The sequence below is a fragment of the Sorex fumeus genome, unplaced genomic scaffold (genome assembly GCF_029834395.1).
Source record: "Sorex fumeus unplaced genomic scaffold, SorFum_2.1 ptg000122l, whole genome shotgun sequence".
Classification (NCBI taxonomy): domain Eukaryota; kingdom Metazoa; phylum Chordata; class Mammalia; order Eulipotyphla; family Soricidae; genus Sorex; species Sorex fumeus.
Genome location: NW_026606179.1, coordinates 62000319 through 62013909, shown reverse-complemented (window position 1 = coordinate 62013909; position 13591 = coordinate 62000319). Strand labels below are relative to the sequence as shown.

Below are 13591 nucleotides of genomic sequence, written 5' to 3'. Positions count from 1 at the left end.
TCCCGGTCGCCACGGCAACGGCGGCGCACGCGCACGCGGCGGCGCTCGGCGGGGGGCGGGGCCTGCAACGGCTCCGCCCCCGCCGCGCGCGCGGGTCACGTGGGGGCGCGGCTCGGCGGCCCAGGCGGCGGCGGCGGCGGCGGCGGGGGCGGCGGCCACGCGGGTCCGGCGGGAGCAGCTCCGGGGACTGCGCGGCGTCTGCAGGTACCGCGGCCCCCGGCGCGCCCGGGACGCCCCCCGCCCCCGCCACGCCCCGCCGGCCCGCGCCCCGCGCCCCGCCCCTGCCTCTGCCCCACCCACCCGGGCCCCCGCGCGGGCACCTCCCGGGCACCTCCCGGGCCCCTCCCAGGCCCTCCGCGCGGGCTTGTCTCGGGTCCCCGCCGGGCACCTCCCGGGGCACCTCCCGGGGCACCTCCCGGGGCACGTCCCGGCCCCTCTGCGGGCGGAGCGGGCGGGACGCGCCCTCCGTGCCCTGCGCCCCAATGCGGCGCCGCCGGGCCGCGGTCCCCGGGGCGCTGACCGCCGCTGCTGACCGGCCCGGCCGGCGGCCAAGGGATGGCGGGGTGGACGCGAGTGTCCCTGCGCCCGGGCCACCGGGCCCCGTAGCATCCCCTGTGGCATGCTCAGGTGGGCGAGGGTCTGGGGGGCACCAGCCTGGCCTCGGGACCTTGACCTTGACCCTTACTCCTGCCGACGCTTGTGTCCCTTTAGTCCTCGCCGGAAACTGTGCCAGCCGCTGGGGGGGATCAGCTGAGGTCCCAGACTGGCAGGAAGGTATAAACATAAGTACTGAGACGAATTCTTCCCCTTTTTTGGAGGGTGGGGGGTGACACTGCAGTGCTCAGGGATGCGACGGGCAGCCACGCGCCAGCAAGCCCCCTCCCCGCCCTCTCTCCAGCCCCCAGGGGTCAGCAGGAACTTTTATTCCCCACTTTACAGGTGGCACAGGGGAAATGAGAGGCCGGGACAGTTGATCTGCATCTGAGGCTGCCTCTCAGTGGAGGTGCCTTGAATTCGGGAAGTTTTGGGCTTTTTTTTTTTTAGTTTAGGGAGTCCCAGCCTGAATTGCTCCGGAGCTGCTGTGTCTGCCGGAGGCTTCGAGTCGGGTGGGCTTGTGCTTCCAATTTGAGCCCCAGAATCTGTGGGTTCAATTTTTATCTCTTTCTGATTTTTAAATGTTGTCTTTGGTTTGGGGGCCACACCCAGCAATGCTCAGGGGTTACTCAGTGCTCGGGGATCACTCCTGGTGGTGCTGGGGGACCCTGTGGGATGCCGGAGAGTGAACCCGCGTTGGCCGCGTGCGAGGCAAGCGCCTTCCCTGCTGTAGTGTCGTGCCGGCCCCTTTAGTTTTCATTTTTGGGTTTTGGGCCGCACCAGCAGTGCTTAGGTCGCAGCCAGGGCTCAGACCCGGTGAGCCCTCTGCCGTCTCCCGGGCTCCCGTGTGTGGGTTTCATTCGAGGCAGTTCCAGCCCCTGGGCACAGAGGTCAGCAGCGGATGTTTCTGGAGGTAAAACCCACTGACGGGGCGTGGGAGATGGTGCAGAGGGCTGGAGCCCAGGCTTGGTATGTGGGGGGTCCAGGTGTGACCCCGGCACTGTGGTGCACTGGGCCGTGCAGGGTGTGGCTTTACTGTGAGGGCGGGCCAGGGCTGCCTGGTCGGCGGGGCCCCCAAGGTGGAGCCTGGGGCTGTGCTCACCCCAGAGTCTGGTAACTTTAGGTGATGTGTACAGCAGCACACGTTCCGCTGTTCCATTCTAGAACATTCCCATCATGGGTAAAGAGATCCCTCCCTCGTGGGCAGTGCAACCCCGCTGTCCCCGCCCCCACACTGCCAGTACTGCCCATACGGACCTTGCATAAAAAAACGAGCTTTTTGGGGGGTCCTTCTGCACCTCGTGTCCGGCTCTGCCGTGAAGCAGGCAGCTCACGTGGGCTGACGGCCATTCTGTGGGCAGACCTGATTTTGTCGACCCGTTTCCCTTCCATGGACGTTGTTGCGGGGTGCTCCTCTCAGCCTTGGGCAGGGAACTGTGTGAGCTCACGGCGGAGCATGGGCCTTGGGGTCACCGCAGTTCTCGCTCTGCTGCGACAGTGGCGTCCATCGTGACCTGCCCAGGCTGGCGTAGTTGGGGACGTCACGTCATTCCTTCTTCCCTCGGGAGTGGGTGGAAGTCGTGCTTGATGACGGAGCAGGTTGCTTCCTGTTTCCTGGACAGATCCTGTTGTCCCCATCCAGGCAGGTGTGGGGCGACGCAGGCTCCGTGGCTCAGAGCGGCCAGGACTCTAGGTGACACAAGCCTGTAAAAACCGTCGGAAAACTTTCGTTCAGGCAGAGATCGCGCGTTCTGAAACATAGCAGGGCACGCAGCGGCCGCAGAGGGGGTTCCCTAATGCTGCGCTGAAATGCAGAGCCTGAGCCAGAGAGAGCACGGCTGGGAGGGTGCTTGCCTCGCACCCAGCCGACCCCGGCTCCGTCCCCAGCACTTAATAGGGTCCCCCAGGAGTGGTCAGGAGTGATCGTCCCTCCTGGTGATCTCAGGAGGAGCCACTGAGCACTGCCGGGTGTGGCCCCAAATCGAAACATAAAGGAAGCTTCCGGGTGAAAGCACCATAGTGACAGCTCAGGCAGCTGGGATCTAGCACGGAGCGGGGTTCTGCAGTGGGGGGAGCCCTGGGCCTGGCCCGGGAGGCGTGAGTGGACCAGGCTGGGACCCCGTCCATCCTGCCCGCCTCCAGCCTGCGGCCCCCTGGGCACTGTCTGGGTGGCAACGGGTGTTCGTCCTGGCCCTCTTCCTTAAGGCGGGACCCCGTGCTGCTCTTTTTCTTGGGCTGTGCGGGATGGGCTCTGCGTTCCTGTGTTTGTCAGCCTTCCATGACAGCCATGGGTTAGTTTCAATGCATTGCCTGGCTTGCTGGGGGCCGGGGCCGCCGGGTTAGACCTGCAGGAGAAGGCTCAGCGGGGACCTGCACAGAGCCGTGGTCAGAGCAGGGGTGATGTCCTGGCGCGGCCGGCGGCAGCTGATGAAGGACTGTCCTTCCCTCGGGCCCCAGAGATGCCTTGAGCGTTGCCCTGTACCGTGCAGGCCGCAGGCCGCAGACTTGCACTGTAGCGCCCGCCTGTCCAAGTGGGGTGCGGGCAGATGTCTTGGCGTGGCTGCAGCTTTCAGGGGACTCTGCACCCCTCAGCAGCCAGGCCCGGGGCCGGCCCAGATGGGCTCTCTCTGGCTACGGTCACTGTGTCCAGCTGTGTCCAGCAAACTCTCCCCAACCCCTGCTGCTCAGTGTGTTTCCTATCACTGGGACTGTCCTCCCCTCGGGAACACAGTGACCCCGTGACGCCCCCAGGATGGTCGGGTCCTCGCCCCACCGAGATCCTGTCACACCGGGCCCGGGCTCTGCACACACAGGACCTGCCCCCGGCGTCTGTTGGTCCTTCCTTGGATCACTGTGCTCCATGTGTTGTCGGCCGCCTCCTGTGCCCTCGCTGCCTCCCAGGCCTGGCCAGTCCAGGTCTCGGGGCTGCGGGCCGTGATTCTACCCCTGGCGAGGCTGCGACCTGTCGGGGTCTGCCCCGAGAGAGGGCGCGGTTCTCTGAGTCTGCCGCAGGAATGTGCGCGCTCAGGGAGAGACAGGTGTCAGGATGTTGGGGAGACCCTGGGGTCATGGTGCTCCCTGAGGGTTGGGCAGACCCTAGAGTCATGTGCTCTCGGGGGTCGGGGTCACGTGCTCCCCTGGTGTTGGAGAGACCCTGGGTCACGTGCTCCCCGGGGGTCGGAAGACCCTGGGGTTACATGCTCCCTGGGTGTCGGGGAGACCCTGGGGTCATGTGCTCCCCGGGTGTGGTGGCGCCTCCTTTGTGGCCACAGCCGTGTTCCAAGCGCGTGGTGCCATCGATCTCTCCACGAGAGCGGCTTTGAAGTGGTATTTAATATTTCATTGAAAACTTTTCCCTGGGCTGGGAGAGAGTTTGAGTGGCAGCGGCAGCCCTAGGTGTGATCCTGGCACCTCACCCCACCCCGGGCACTGCCCAGGCATCCCTGGACACACACACACACACACACACACACACAGATACACACAGGCACACACACACCCTCTCTAGAAATGAGCCTGCCTGTGACCTGGCTGGCCGGTGGGCACCCGCACGGGGTCTGTCAGGCCCCCCTCTGTCCCGCCACATGGCGCCGTTGGGAGCACTGAGGTTTCTTTTTGACTTGCCTCTGGGAGAAAGGGTCCCGCGGGCTATCGTGTGAGCATGTACCGGGTGGCTGTGTTGGGACAGTCCTGGGGCTGCCACCCACTCCCGGCCCCTCCCCCGGGCCGCTCCTTTGCACATACTAAGCGGGGGACACCCTGTCTCCCCTTTCCCACAGGTGCCATGGCCGCCGTGGACAGCTTCTGTCTCTTGTACAGGGAGGTCGCCAGGTCGTGCAGCTGCTACATGGAGGCCCTGGCCTTGGTCGGGGCCTGGTACACGGCCCGGAAAAGCGTCACCATCATCTGTGACTTCTACAGCCTGGTCCGGCTGCATTTCATCCCCCGGCTGGTCAGCAGAGCGGACCTGGCCAAGCAGTACGGGCGCTGGGCCGTCGTGAGCGGTGAGCGCGAGACGTCCGCGTGCCCCTCGGCGTGGCTGCTGGGGCGTGGCCGCGTTGGCAGAGATGTTCCCGGGAGCGGGCTTCGAGGAAAGCAGGACGGGGCGGGCGGACACGACCGTCCCCAGGCTGAGCAGCCCGCCAGAAGGATGTTCACTTTGGCTCCTTCCTATAAACCAGCTCTCGGGTCATGCCCGATTGCTCAGGGCAGACTCTGGGTTCTGTGCTCAGGGAACACTCCCAGGGGCTCTGGGGACCCTTTGCAGTGCCAGGGATCAAGCCTGGGCCTGCCACGTGGAAGACCAGCGCCTTAGTGCTTTCTTCTTTTTTTCCTCTTTCTTTTTGGGTCACACCTGGCGATGCTCAGGGGTTACTCCTGGCTCTGCACTCAGGAATTATCCCTGGCAGTGCTCAGGGGACCATATGGGATGCTGGGAATCGAACTCAGGTCGGCCGCGTGCAAGGCAAACGGCCTACCCATTGTGCTATTGCTTCAGCCCCACACCTTAGTGCTTTCTTGAGAGACAGCTGTCTGCCTCTGTGTCAGGAAGAATTTTCCCCTGGCTGTCGCCCACCGTGTCCCCCCTTTCCCGTTCCCAGTCTACCTCGCTACGCCCGCCTTTTCCTTTCTGTTCTTTAAAAATTATCTTGGGGCTGGAGCGATAGCACAGCGGGTAGGGCGTTTGCCTTGCAAGCTGCCGACCCTGGTTCGATTTCCAGCATCCCATATGGTTCCCTGAGCATCTCCAGGGGTGATCCCTGAGTGCATGAGCCAGGAATAACCCCTGTGTATCGCCAGGTGTGACCCCCCCAAAAAATTTTTTTAAAAAATTGTCTTCAGGAGCTGCCAACGCTTTCAGAAATGTTTCCCTTATTTTTATTTCCGGGGGCTGGGGCTTAGCCCCTGGGTCTGCACTCAGGGGTCACTTCTGGTTGGCGGCACTCAGGGAACCCTGCGGGGTGCCGGGGGTTGAACCTGGGCTGGCCACGTGCCAGGCTGGAGCCCTGTCCACTGAGCCATCTCTTCGGCCCCAATATGACACAATTTATATGTGTCACTTTATCTTCCCTGTGTCCCTGGGAGGCCTTCCAGTCCTCCCCCAGTGAGGCTAGCCCGGCATGTCCGCGGGGTTCTGACCTCCTGTGGGCTGACCGGTGTGCGGGGTCCGCGTGCTCCTACCGGGGCTCCTCTGATTTCCCCGGGAGGGTGCCCGCTCTGGGGTCACACGTGGAGCCGTGGGCTCACCGTCCGGGCTTGGTCTGCAGGTGCCACCGACGGCATCGGAAGGGCCTACGCGGAGGAGCTGGCCAGCCGCGGGCTCAGCATCGTCCTCGTCAGCCGGGACAAAGAGAAGCTGCAGGCGGTGGCCCGGGACATAGCCGACACCTACCGAGTGGAGACCGACATCATCGTTGCCGACTTCAGTGGAGGCCGCGAGATCTACCACCCGATCCGGGAGGCCCTGAAGGACAGGGACGTGGGCATCCTGGTGAACAACGTCGGCGTGTTCTACCCCTACCCGCAGCCGTTCACGCAGCTGCCTGAGGTCACGCTCTGGGACATCATCAACGTGAACATGGCAGCGGCCAGCCTGCTGGTGCACATGGTGCTGCCCGGCATGGTGGCCCGACGCCGGGGCGCGGTGGTCACCATCTCCTCCGGCTGCTGCTGCAAGCCCACGCCCCAGCTGGCCGCATACTCGGCATCCAAGGTACCGCCCTGTCGCTCAGTTTGCCTGTGGGTGACCGCCAGCCCCCCATGACCCCTGTAACCAGTGTCCCCCACTCTGTCCGGCAGGCGTATCTGGACCACTTCAGCCGGGCGCTGCAGTACGAATACGCCTCCAAAGGCATCTTCGTGCAGAGCCTGATCCCCTTCTGCGTGGCCACCGGCCCCGCCAGCAGCTTCCTGCACAAGTGCCCGTGGCTGGCGCCTTCGCCCAAGGTCTATGCCCACCACGCGGTCTCCACCCTGGGCATCTCGAAGAGGACCACAGGCTACTGGTCCCACTCCATCCAGGTAACGCGGCGCCCTCAGAGCAGAACTGCCTGGTGGGTTTTTCCCTCGGCCACAGGTGAAGGGCGCCGGGCCGCACTGGCGGTGCCCAGGGCTGACTCCAGGCTCTGTGCTCGGAGTCGCTCCCAGGGGGGCAGGGGCTGCAGTGCTGGGTGCTGAGCCCGGCGGCATGCAGGGCACATGAGGCATGAAATAAGCACAATGGCACCTCTTTGATTCGTGTTAAGGGAAGGGAAGGGGCTCAGGCAGGGCAGGAAGTAGCCGAAACTGCGCCCCAGTGCGGGTGCAGAAACTCAGTGGGCCAAGCTCTCGGGTGGAGAGAGGAGAGGGTGGAGTCTGGGAGAAATGACGAGGTTTGCTCAGGCTGACGGGAAAGGTCGAGGACAGGTCTCCCCCGAGGGAGGGCTTCCCGGGGCCGACACTCTGGGGCTTAGGGAGGAAAAGCCCCCGTGTTCGGGTTCCCAGGGGAGTGGGGGGGATGATGCTGTGACCTGAGGTGCAGGGCTGCCACCTGGCCTGGCTACTTGGGTCCAGAGGTTGGAGATGCTGGTGCCCTCGGAGGAGGGACCTGGGGGAGAGTGTGGGTGCCTGGAGGGAGGGGTGGGCTGTGGCGGGCCCCTGAGAGCAGTGAATGCACTGGACACAGCTCGCTGGCGGGGAGGCCGGGTGCGCAGGGTGGGGGGGAGCAGGGCGTCCGGTCTGGTGGCTCCATAAGGCAGCGGTTTCTGGGATGTCAGGGAGGGGGTGCGAAAGGCCATGGGGAGGGTGAGGGGATGGGACACGGTGACAGGGTAGCCCAGGGTCCCGTGGGGCCCGTGCAGTGCAGGACGTGTCGCAGCCACCCGTGCCTACCCCGGTGGCGACACTGACCCTTTCTGAATGGTTGTCGCGAGCAGAGCGGCCCCTCTGTCCCCTCCCCTACCAGCATGCTGCCTGGGTCTGTCTCTTCTGCAGCACGCGTGCCTGGTTCGGGGACAGGGACTAGAGTTGCTGCGGGGATGCCAGCGGCCACTCCCAGCAGGGTCTAGCAAAGGGTTCTGGTCCTGATGGGGGCTTGGCTCGCCGTGCCGGGAGGCAGGTGGGATGCGGTTAGAGCCGACGCATTGCCTTTGACGCCGAGCTGGGCTCTAACCATCCGACCTCTTCTCTCCTTTTCAGTTCCTTTTCGCACAGTATATGCCTGAGTGGCTCTGGGTGTGGGGAGCAAACTTTCTGCATCGTTCGTTACGTCGGGAGGCCTTATCCTGCGCGGCCTGAAGCCGGGACGGACCCCGAGGGGCGCCCGCGGTTTATCTCCTGTGCCCTCCCGGATGACGGGCGAGGGAGCGTGTGGGCTGCCCACCACTTGCGAAGCAAATGACGCTTTCGGCGAACGCTCTGGCTGACCCTCGGGGCTTGTGGAGGCCACGCCGGGCAGTGGCCGAAGCAGAACCGATGGAGGGAACCTACACGGTGATATTTCTCCCCAAGTGTTCGAAAGTCGTGTGATTGGTGTCAGTCTCGGAGTTCCTGCAGGCTGCTCCCAACTGTGTGTGTCAGCTCTGTGGCAAGTGACCTGTCTCAGCACCCGAACCGTCCAGTGTTGGTTTCAAATGCTCATCGCGAAAGACTTGTTCCAAAGTGACTTTACGAGTAAGGTTGCTGCTATTACTCACAATCAAATCCCGATTCCGTAGCTCTAGGTGTCCCTCAGTAAGACGCTGCTCCTCAGGTGGTCCTTTGTCACCTTATCTAGGTGTATGTTGTTTGCATTCTGGACGACTTGATTTATGGGCAAGTTACTTTAACGTAGGTTTCTCATCAGCGTGGCTTAATGTGGAACCTTGAGGCATTAAAATTCGACATTAGTCCTTTTCCTGCTAATCGACCTCGTCAGTTGGGGCTGTTGGTCTGCTGTCTATAGTATTACTATGTCCCGATTTTTAAAAAATCTGCCACGGAATTCATTCCTAAATTGGGACTTGTCATCTCTTGATTCAGAGTTTTTGTGGGTAAGTATTGATCTCTCAGGCTGCAACCCATTCGTACCACTGAATTTCAACCCATTAGAACCTGTGATATCTAGGTCTCACATAATGTTGTGTGTAATAAATCCAACTCTGATGGCATTATTGGTGTAAACATCAAGTATTTATAGAATAGCTAAGATATGGACAAACCGTGTGTGATTTCTATTGAAATAAGCCCAGCTCGGCTTTGGTTCGTGAGGTGATCCTGTATTCTCGTGGCTCGTTTCATCAGTGTGAAGACAGTCTTGTGCAAACCCCCGCTCCCCAACGGACGGGCATCAGAAACGCGCCTGTGCGCGCGGGGGGGCTCCAGCCCGAGACAGCCAGCTCTGGGCGCTTTCAGTCGGCGACACAGGCCTCGGGTGTGAGCTGCAGATGCCGAGTTGCAGCACTGTGTACAGGCACTGGTAGGCAGGCTCGTGTCAGCATATGACCGGTTGTTTCCTTCTCTCGCCCCGCTGTGGGCAGGCACGAGCGTGCTGCTGGGCCCTGACTCAGGTCTGCAAGGGTCTCCCTGCTCCTGGCCTCGGTCATCAGCCTGTCCCCTGACCTGAGTGAGACCTTCGACGCGGAAGGCAGGCGCAGCGACCCTGGCCTGGTTCTGAGAGCGCGGAAGCCTTTGTTTAGCTTCAGCGGGCAGTTCTCATCTCCCAACAATTCCTAACGGCTGCTAAGGCTAAAACGTTTGACATGCCACACTGGCTTGGACCTTGGCACGTCAGCAGCAGCCGGCAGTGGCTCCGTGTAATGTGGTAGCACTGTGTGCTGTTATTTCAGAGGCAGTCATCGCTCTGCGATGGAATAAGACAGTGTCAGGGTGTAAGATCCCCAACTTGGCAGGACGTCGGTAAATGCAAAGCCGCTAAGGTCGGGAAAGATCAGAACTCGCAATTTTCCTTATTTTTCTCTCACACAAAATCCTTTCTCCTAGCGCTCATTCACGAACCATAATTGGGTCTCAGGATAGATGCAATTCCTTATCAAGAATGTGGGAACAAGGGGCTGGAGCGATAACACAGCGGGTGAGGCGTTTGCCTTGCATGCGGCAGACCCGGGTTTGACTCCCAGCATCCCATATGGTCCCCCAAGCACTGTCAGGAGTAATTCCTGAGTGCAGAGCCAGGAGTAGCCCCTGAGCATCGCTGGGTGTGACCCAAAAAGCAAAAAAAAAAAAAAAGAATCCCAACTTCAAGCTGACCACAAGAAGCAGTTGTTTCGCTTCCCTTGAAAGAGCTTGCTGTAGGTGTTTGTAAACTGGCGGTTTGTAATGAGAGGTACACTATTCCACTCCCCCACAGCAATATTTATTTGAAAATTTTTAACAAAATCAATCCGTGGGCCGTGGTAGTAGTTCACTAAAAGCTGGCCAAGTTAGCAAGAAGACTGATTGTACATGACCATGTGCTGTAGGTCTGGAAACAGCTAACTGAGTACTTGACCTTGTTCTTTGTATGTGTGTGTCGGAAGAGGTGGCATCCAATCCCAGCCCCTGGCTGGCTGTACTCCTCCGGCGGTGAGGATCCAGGGAGCACTGTAGTAGGAGGGGTCAGGGAAGTAGGAACGGAAAAGGGAGATTGGCAGTGGTGGGGGCTTTCGAGAATTTTCTTTTAATTTCTTAACCCCATGGGAACCAAAGGGAGCCCTGGGCGGCGACTGGATGTGCCGTGAAACCAAGGCCAGGCGGTCTCTGGCTCAGTCCTGGCGTGGCCGTCGTCTACCTGAATCAAGGAACTGCGTCCCTCGAACCCTTGCGGCTGCTCCATCAGACACGTTAAGCGCGGGCTTCGGGAGGCTTCTCGCCCCCATCGCCCCCACCGTGGTGGGACCCGGCGCGCGAGGACCCTCAACCTTCCCTGCGAGACTTCCCCGCCTCCTGCCCCGCCCCAGCCCCTTTCCGGGGGGCCTGGGGCTCCCCATCGCAGCGCGCGCGCGTTCGGGTTTGGGGGGACTCCCGGGCCTGCGCTTAGGCTTCGACTCCGCTCCGGGCGCGCTTGGGGGACCAAAGGGGATGCCGGGACCCGACCCTGCAAGGCGAGCGCCGTCCTGGCACTCGGGCCCCGCGTGGCACGTGCCCGCCTCGGCTCCTGACCGCCGACCGGGCAGAGTGGACACACGGCACGGGGGGGGGGGGCGCGTGGACACCCGCCCGCCCCGAATCAGAACCGCGCCGAGCTTACGGGCCGGCGCTCGCTGGCTCTCGAGGCTGCAACGCGCGACCCGGCGGCGTCTGGCCGGGCTCGGCCGCAGTCCCGGGGCGGGGGCGGGGGCGGGGCGTGCAGTGGGGAGAGCACCGCGCCCCGGCGACCCCGGCGACCCCGGCGGCGCCGTCCCGAGGCCCCGCGGCTGCCCGGTGAAACGGCCCCACCTGGCGCCGACGGCGATCGGGGGGCGGGGGCGCGGGGGACGCGACGCCCGCGGCCGAGCACGGGCTCGGGGCAGCCGGGAGCGGCGGGCGAGGCTCGGCCCGGCGGATTCGCGAGCCGGCGGCGAAACCACGCCCCGAGCCGCAGCTGTCGCGAGACTTCCGGGCGCCGGCAAGTGTCGCGAGACTTCTCCGGGCCCCGGGCGCCGGCAGGTCTCGCGAGGCTTCTCGCGGCCCCGCCCCCGGCCCCGGCGCTCCCGGGTCGCGCCCGCCCGGCCGGCCGGGGGCTCTCGCGAGACTTGGGAGTAAACAGCCCCGAATGGAGCCGCGAGGCGCGCTGGCCGCCGAGCCTGAGGCCGCTGCCGGTACGTCAGGGCCCCGCGACCCCCGACCCCGCGACCCCCGACCCCGCGCGCGACCCCGGGCCCGCCCCCCCGTCCCGAGAGGCCGCGTCGGGCCGGGCCGCGCCCCCGCCGGCCCCGCGCCGCTGCCCGGAGCGGGGCGCGACCCCCGCCCGCCGCGCCCACTCGGGGGTCCCGCTGCCGCCGGGGGGCGGGGCGGGGCGGGGCGGGGGCGCCGGGGGTCGCCCCGCCGGGGGCGGCTCAGCCCGGAAGCGCCCCCGCCGCCGCGCCCCTCGCGCGGGGGCTCCCGGGTGCCGGTTCTCCGGCTTCCGTTCTGCTACCGGTATCGTCGTCGTCATCATCATCATTGATTATTGATTATTGGTATTGCCATTTCGGCGCCCGTCCGTGCCCGGTGGCCCCGGGGCCCGGGCCCGCCCCCGACGACCCGCGGGGCCATATGGGAGCCGGGGCTCGAACCCGGGCCGCCGCGCTGTGGCTCCCGGTGTGGCTCCCGGCGCCGCCGAGCCCGAGCCCGCGGGGCCGCCGCTGCCCCCTCGTCCGTGTTGGCCCGGGGTGACCCCGCCAGGTGGCCCGAGCGTTTCGTCCGGGCCTCGTCCGCCAGCGCTTTTTGCAAACAAAGCTCCTGTCTGTGGCCCCGGTGGCGAGCACTGTTGGGCTTTGAACTTTTGGGGGGCGTCCAGGAGGACCCTGCTGCACCCCGGGCCGCCCCTTTGGCCAGCATCCCCTCCTGCCTGCAGCAGAGGCGACCAGGGTCCCAGGAACCCCCGGGGCTCCCTGCAGGTTCCCCGGAGTGCCGTGGCCAGGCAGGCAGAGGTGACCTGCAGGGGACGGCCCTGGCGCGGGACAGACGGGGAGCAGGAAGCAGCGCCCGCCTTTGGAGTGTGGGTGCAGGCCCTGCCCTGCGGGGTTCCCTCCGCCGGACACCCGGTGATCAGGGTGCCTGGTCTCCGCAGTGTCCTTTCGCGCAAGGGGGCGGAGAGTGGCGGGAGGCAAGCCCCAGGTTTCGGGGCGCCTGCTCTGTGGTCCCCTGGGGGGGCCTGAGGCTGGAGCCGGAGGGCGCAGGAGCGGACACGGCTGCCCACGAGGCACCGGCATAGTGACTGGGCAGGCGGCACGTCCCGCGCCACCCTGGCCGGCTTCTGGGAGCAGGGCCGCGGGCAGGGGGACACTGTGCAGCGAGGTGCGTTTCCTGCGGCCACATTTGCAGGAAGCGGATGGTGACCTTCCCTGGCCCAACAATTCCACCTTCCCGGGAGCTTGTTCAGTGAAGTAGCGCTCCGGGGAGCGAGGCTTTGGCACCGTAGCCACAGGTGGGCGGTGTTGAAATGCAGGGCCACGTCTGACCAGTGGCACGGAGTTCAGAGCCCGCAGAGGAGCCCTCCTGATCCCGGACAGCGTCCGGCCGAGCAGGGGGAGCCTCTGGGGTGGGTGGACAGGCGTGCAGGAAACTGCAGCTGGCCCGTCTCACACAACCCCCAAAAGCCACTCTTTGCTCGCTTGGTCTGTTTGCTTTTGCTTGGGGGCCACACCTGGCCGTGCTCAGGGCTTAGCCCCTGGCTCTGCTCGGGATCACTCCCGGGAACCGTCCGCAGTACAGTGCCAGGGGCCAGCTGCAGGCAAGACCCCAGCTCTTCGTAAGCGTAACTCCGTGAATGAAAGACCTGGGGATTTAAAGAGCTCCTGCGGCATGAGGAAAACGTAGGTCAAACTCTTCAGGATACGAACCTCGAAGATTTCTTCTGTGACTTGGAGTCCGTAGGCAGGAGAACAAAAACAAGAACAAATGAGCCTCTGCTGAGGTTCTCTTCAATACGTGGCAGAAGGTATTTGGGCCAGAACTAAAAGATACCCCCTAGATGGGGGAACACATTCGTTCGCTGTGCATCCCGTAAAGGGCTAATGCCCAGACCGTGGGGAGCGTTCACAAGGCCTGGCTCGGAGGCAGAAAGAGGCACATCAGAAAGTGGGGAAAGAACGTGAATGGACTCTTCCCCGCAGAGCAGCCTCGGGTCAGGTCTTAGGCGAGAAGAGGCGCTGCTCCGTCTCGGAAAGGCAGCAGTGAGATAATGCGTGGGGAGAAGGCCCGTCTCTGGAACGTGGGCAGAGCCAGCGAGGGCGGGTACGGGGGGAAAGAACCCCCCCTTGCTGCCGCTGGGAATGTCGGGGTCGGCCTTGGCGAGCAGGGTGGGATTCCTCAGGGAAGTGAGGGTCGAGCGTTCAGATGACCTGGGGTGTCCACTTGG

General features: G+C 63.9%; 1 protein-coding gene across 1 annotated transcript; it reads left to right on the top strand.

The window, feature by feature from the left end:
• The first annotated feature begins 109 nt into the window (after positions 1-109).
• HSDL1 (hydroxysteroid dehydrogenase like 1) lies at positions 110-7909 on the top strand. Its single transcript, XM_056136334.1, has 5 exons — positions 110-204; positions 4374-4598; positions 5862-6307; positions 6394-6615; positions 7771-7909. The coding sequence occupies exons 2-5, from the start codon at positions 4379-4381 to the stop codon at positions 7867-7869; spliced, it is 987 nt and encodes a 328-aa protein (XP_055992309.1). The 5' UTR covers positions 110-204; positions 4374-4378; the 3' UTR covers positions 7870-7909.
• The last annotated feature ends 5682 nt before the right edge of the window (positions 7910-13591 follow it).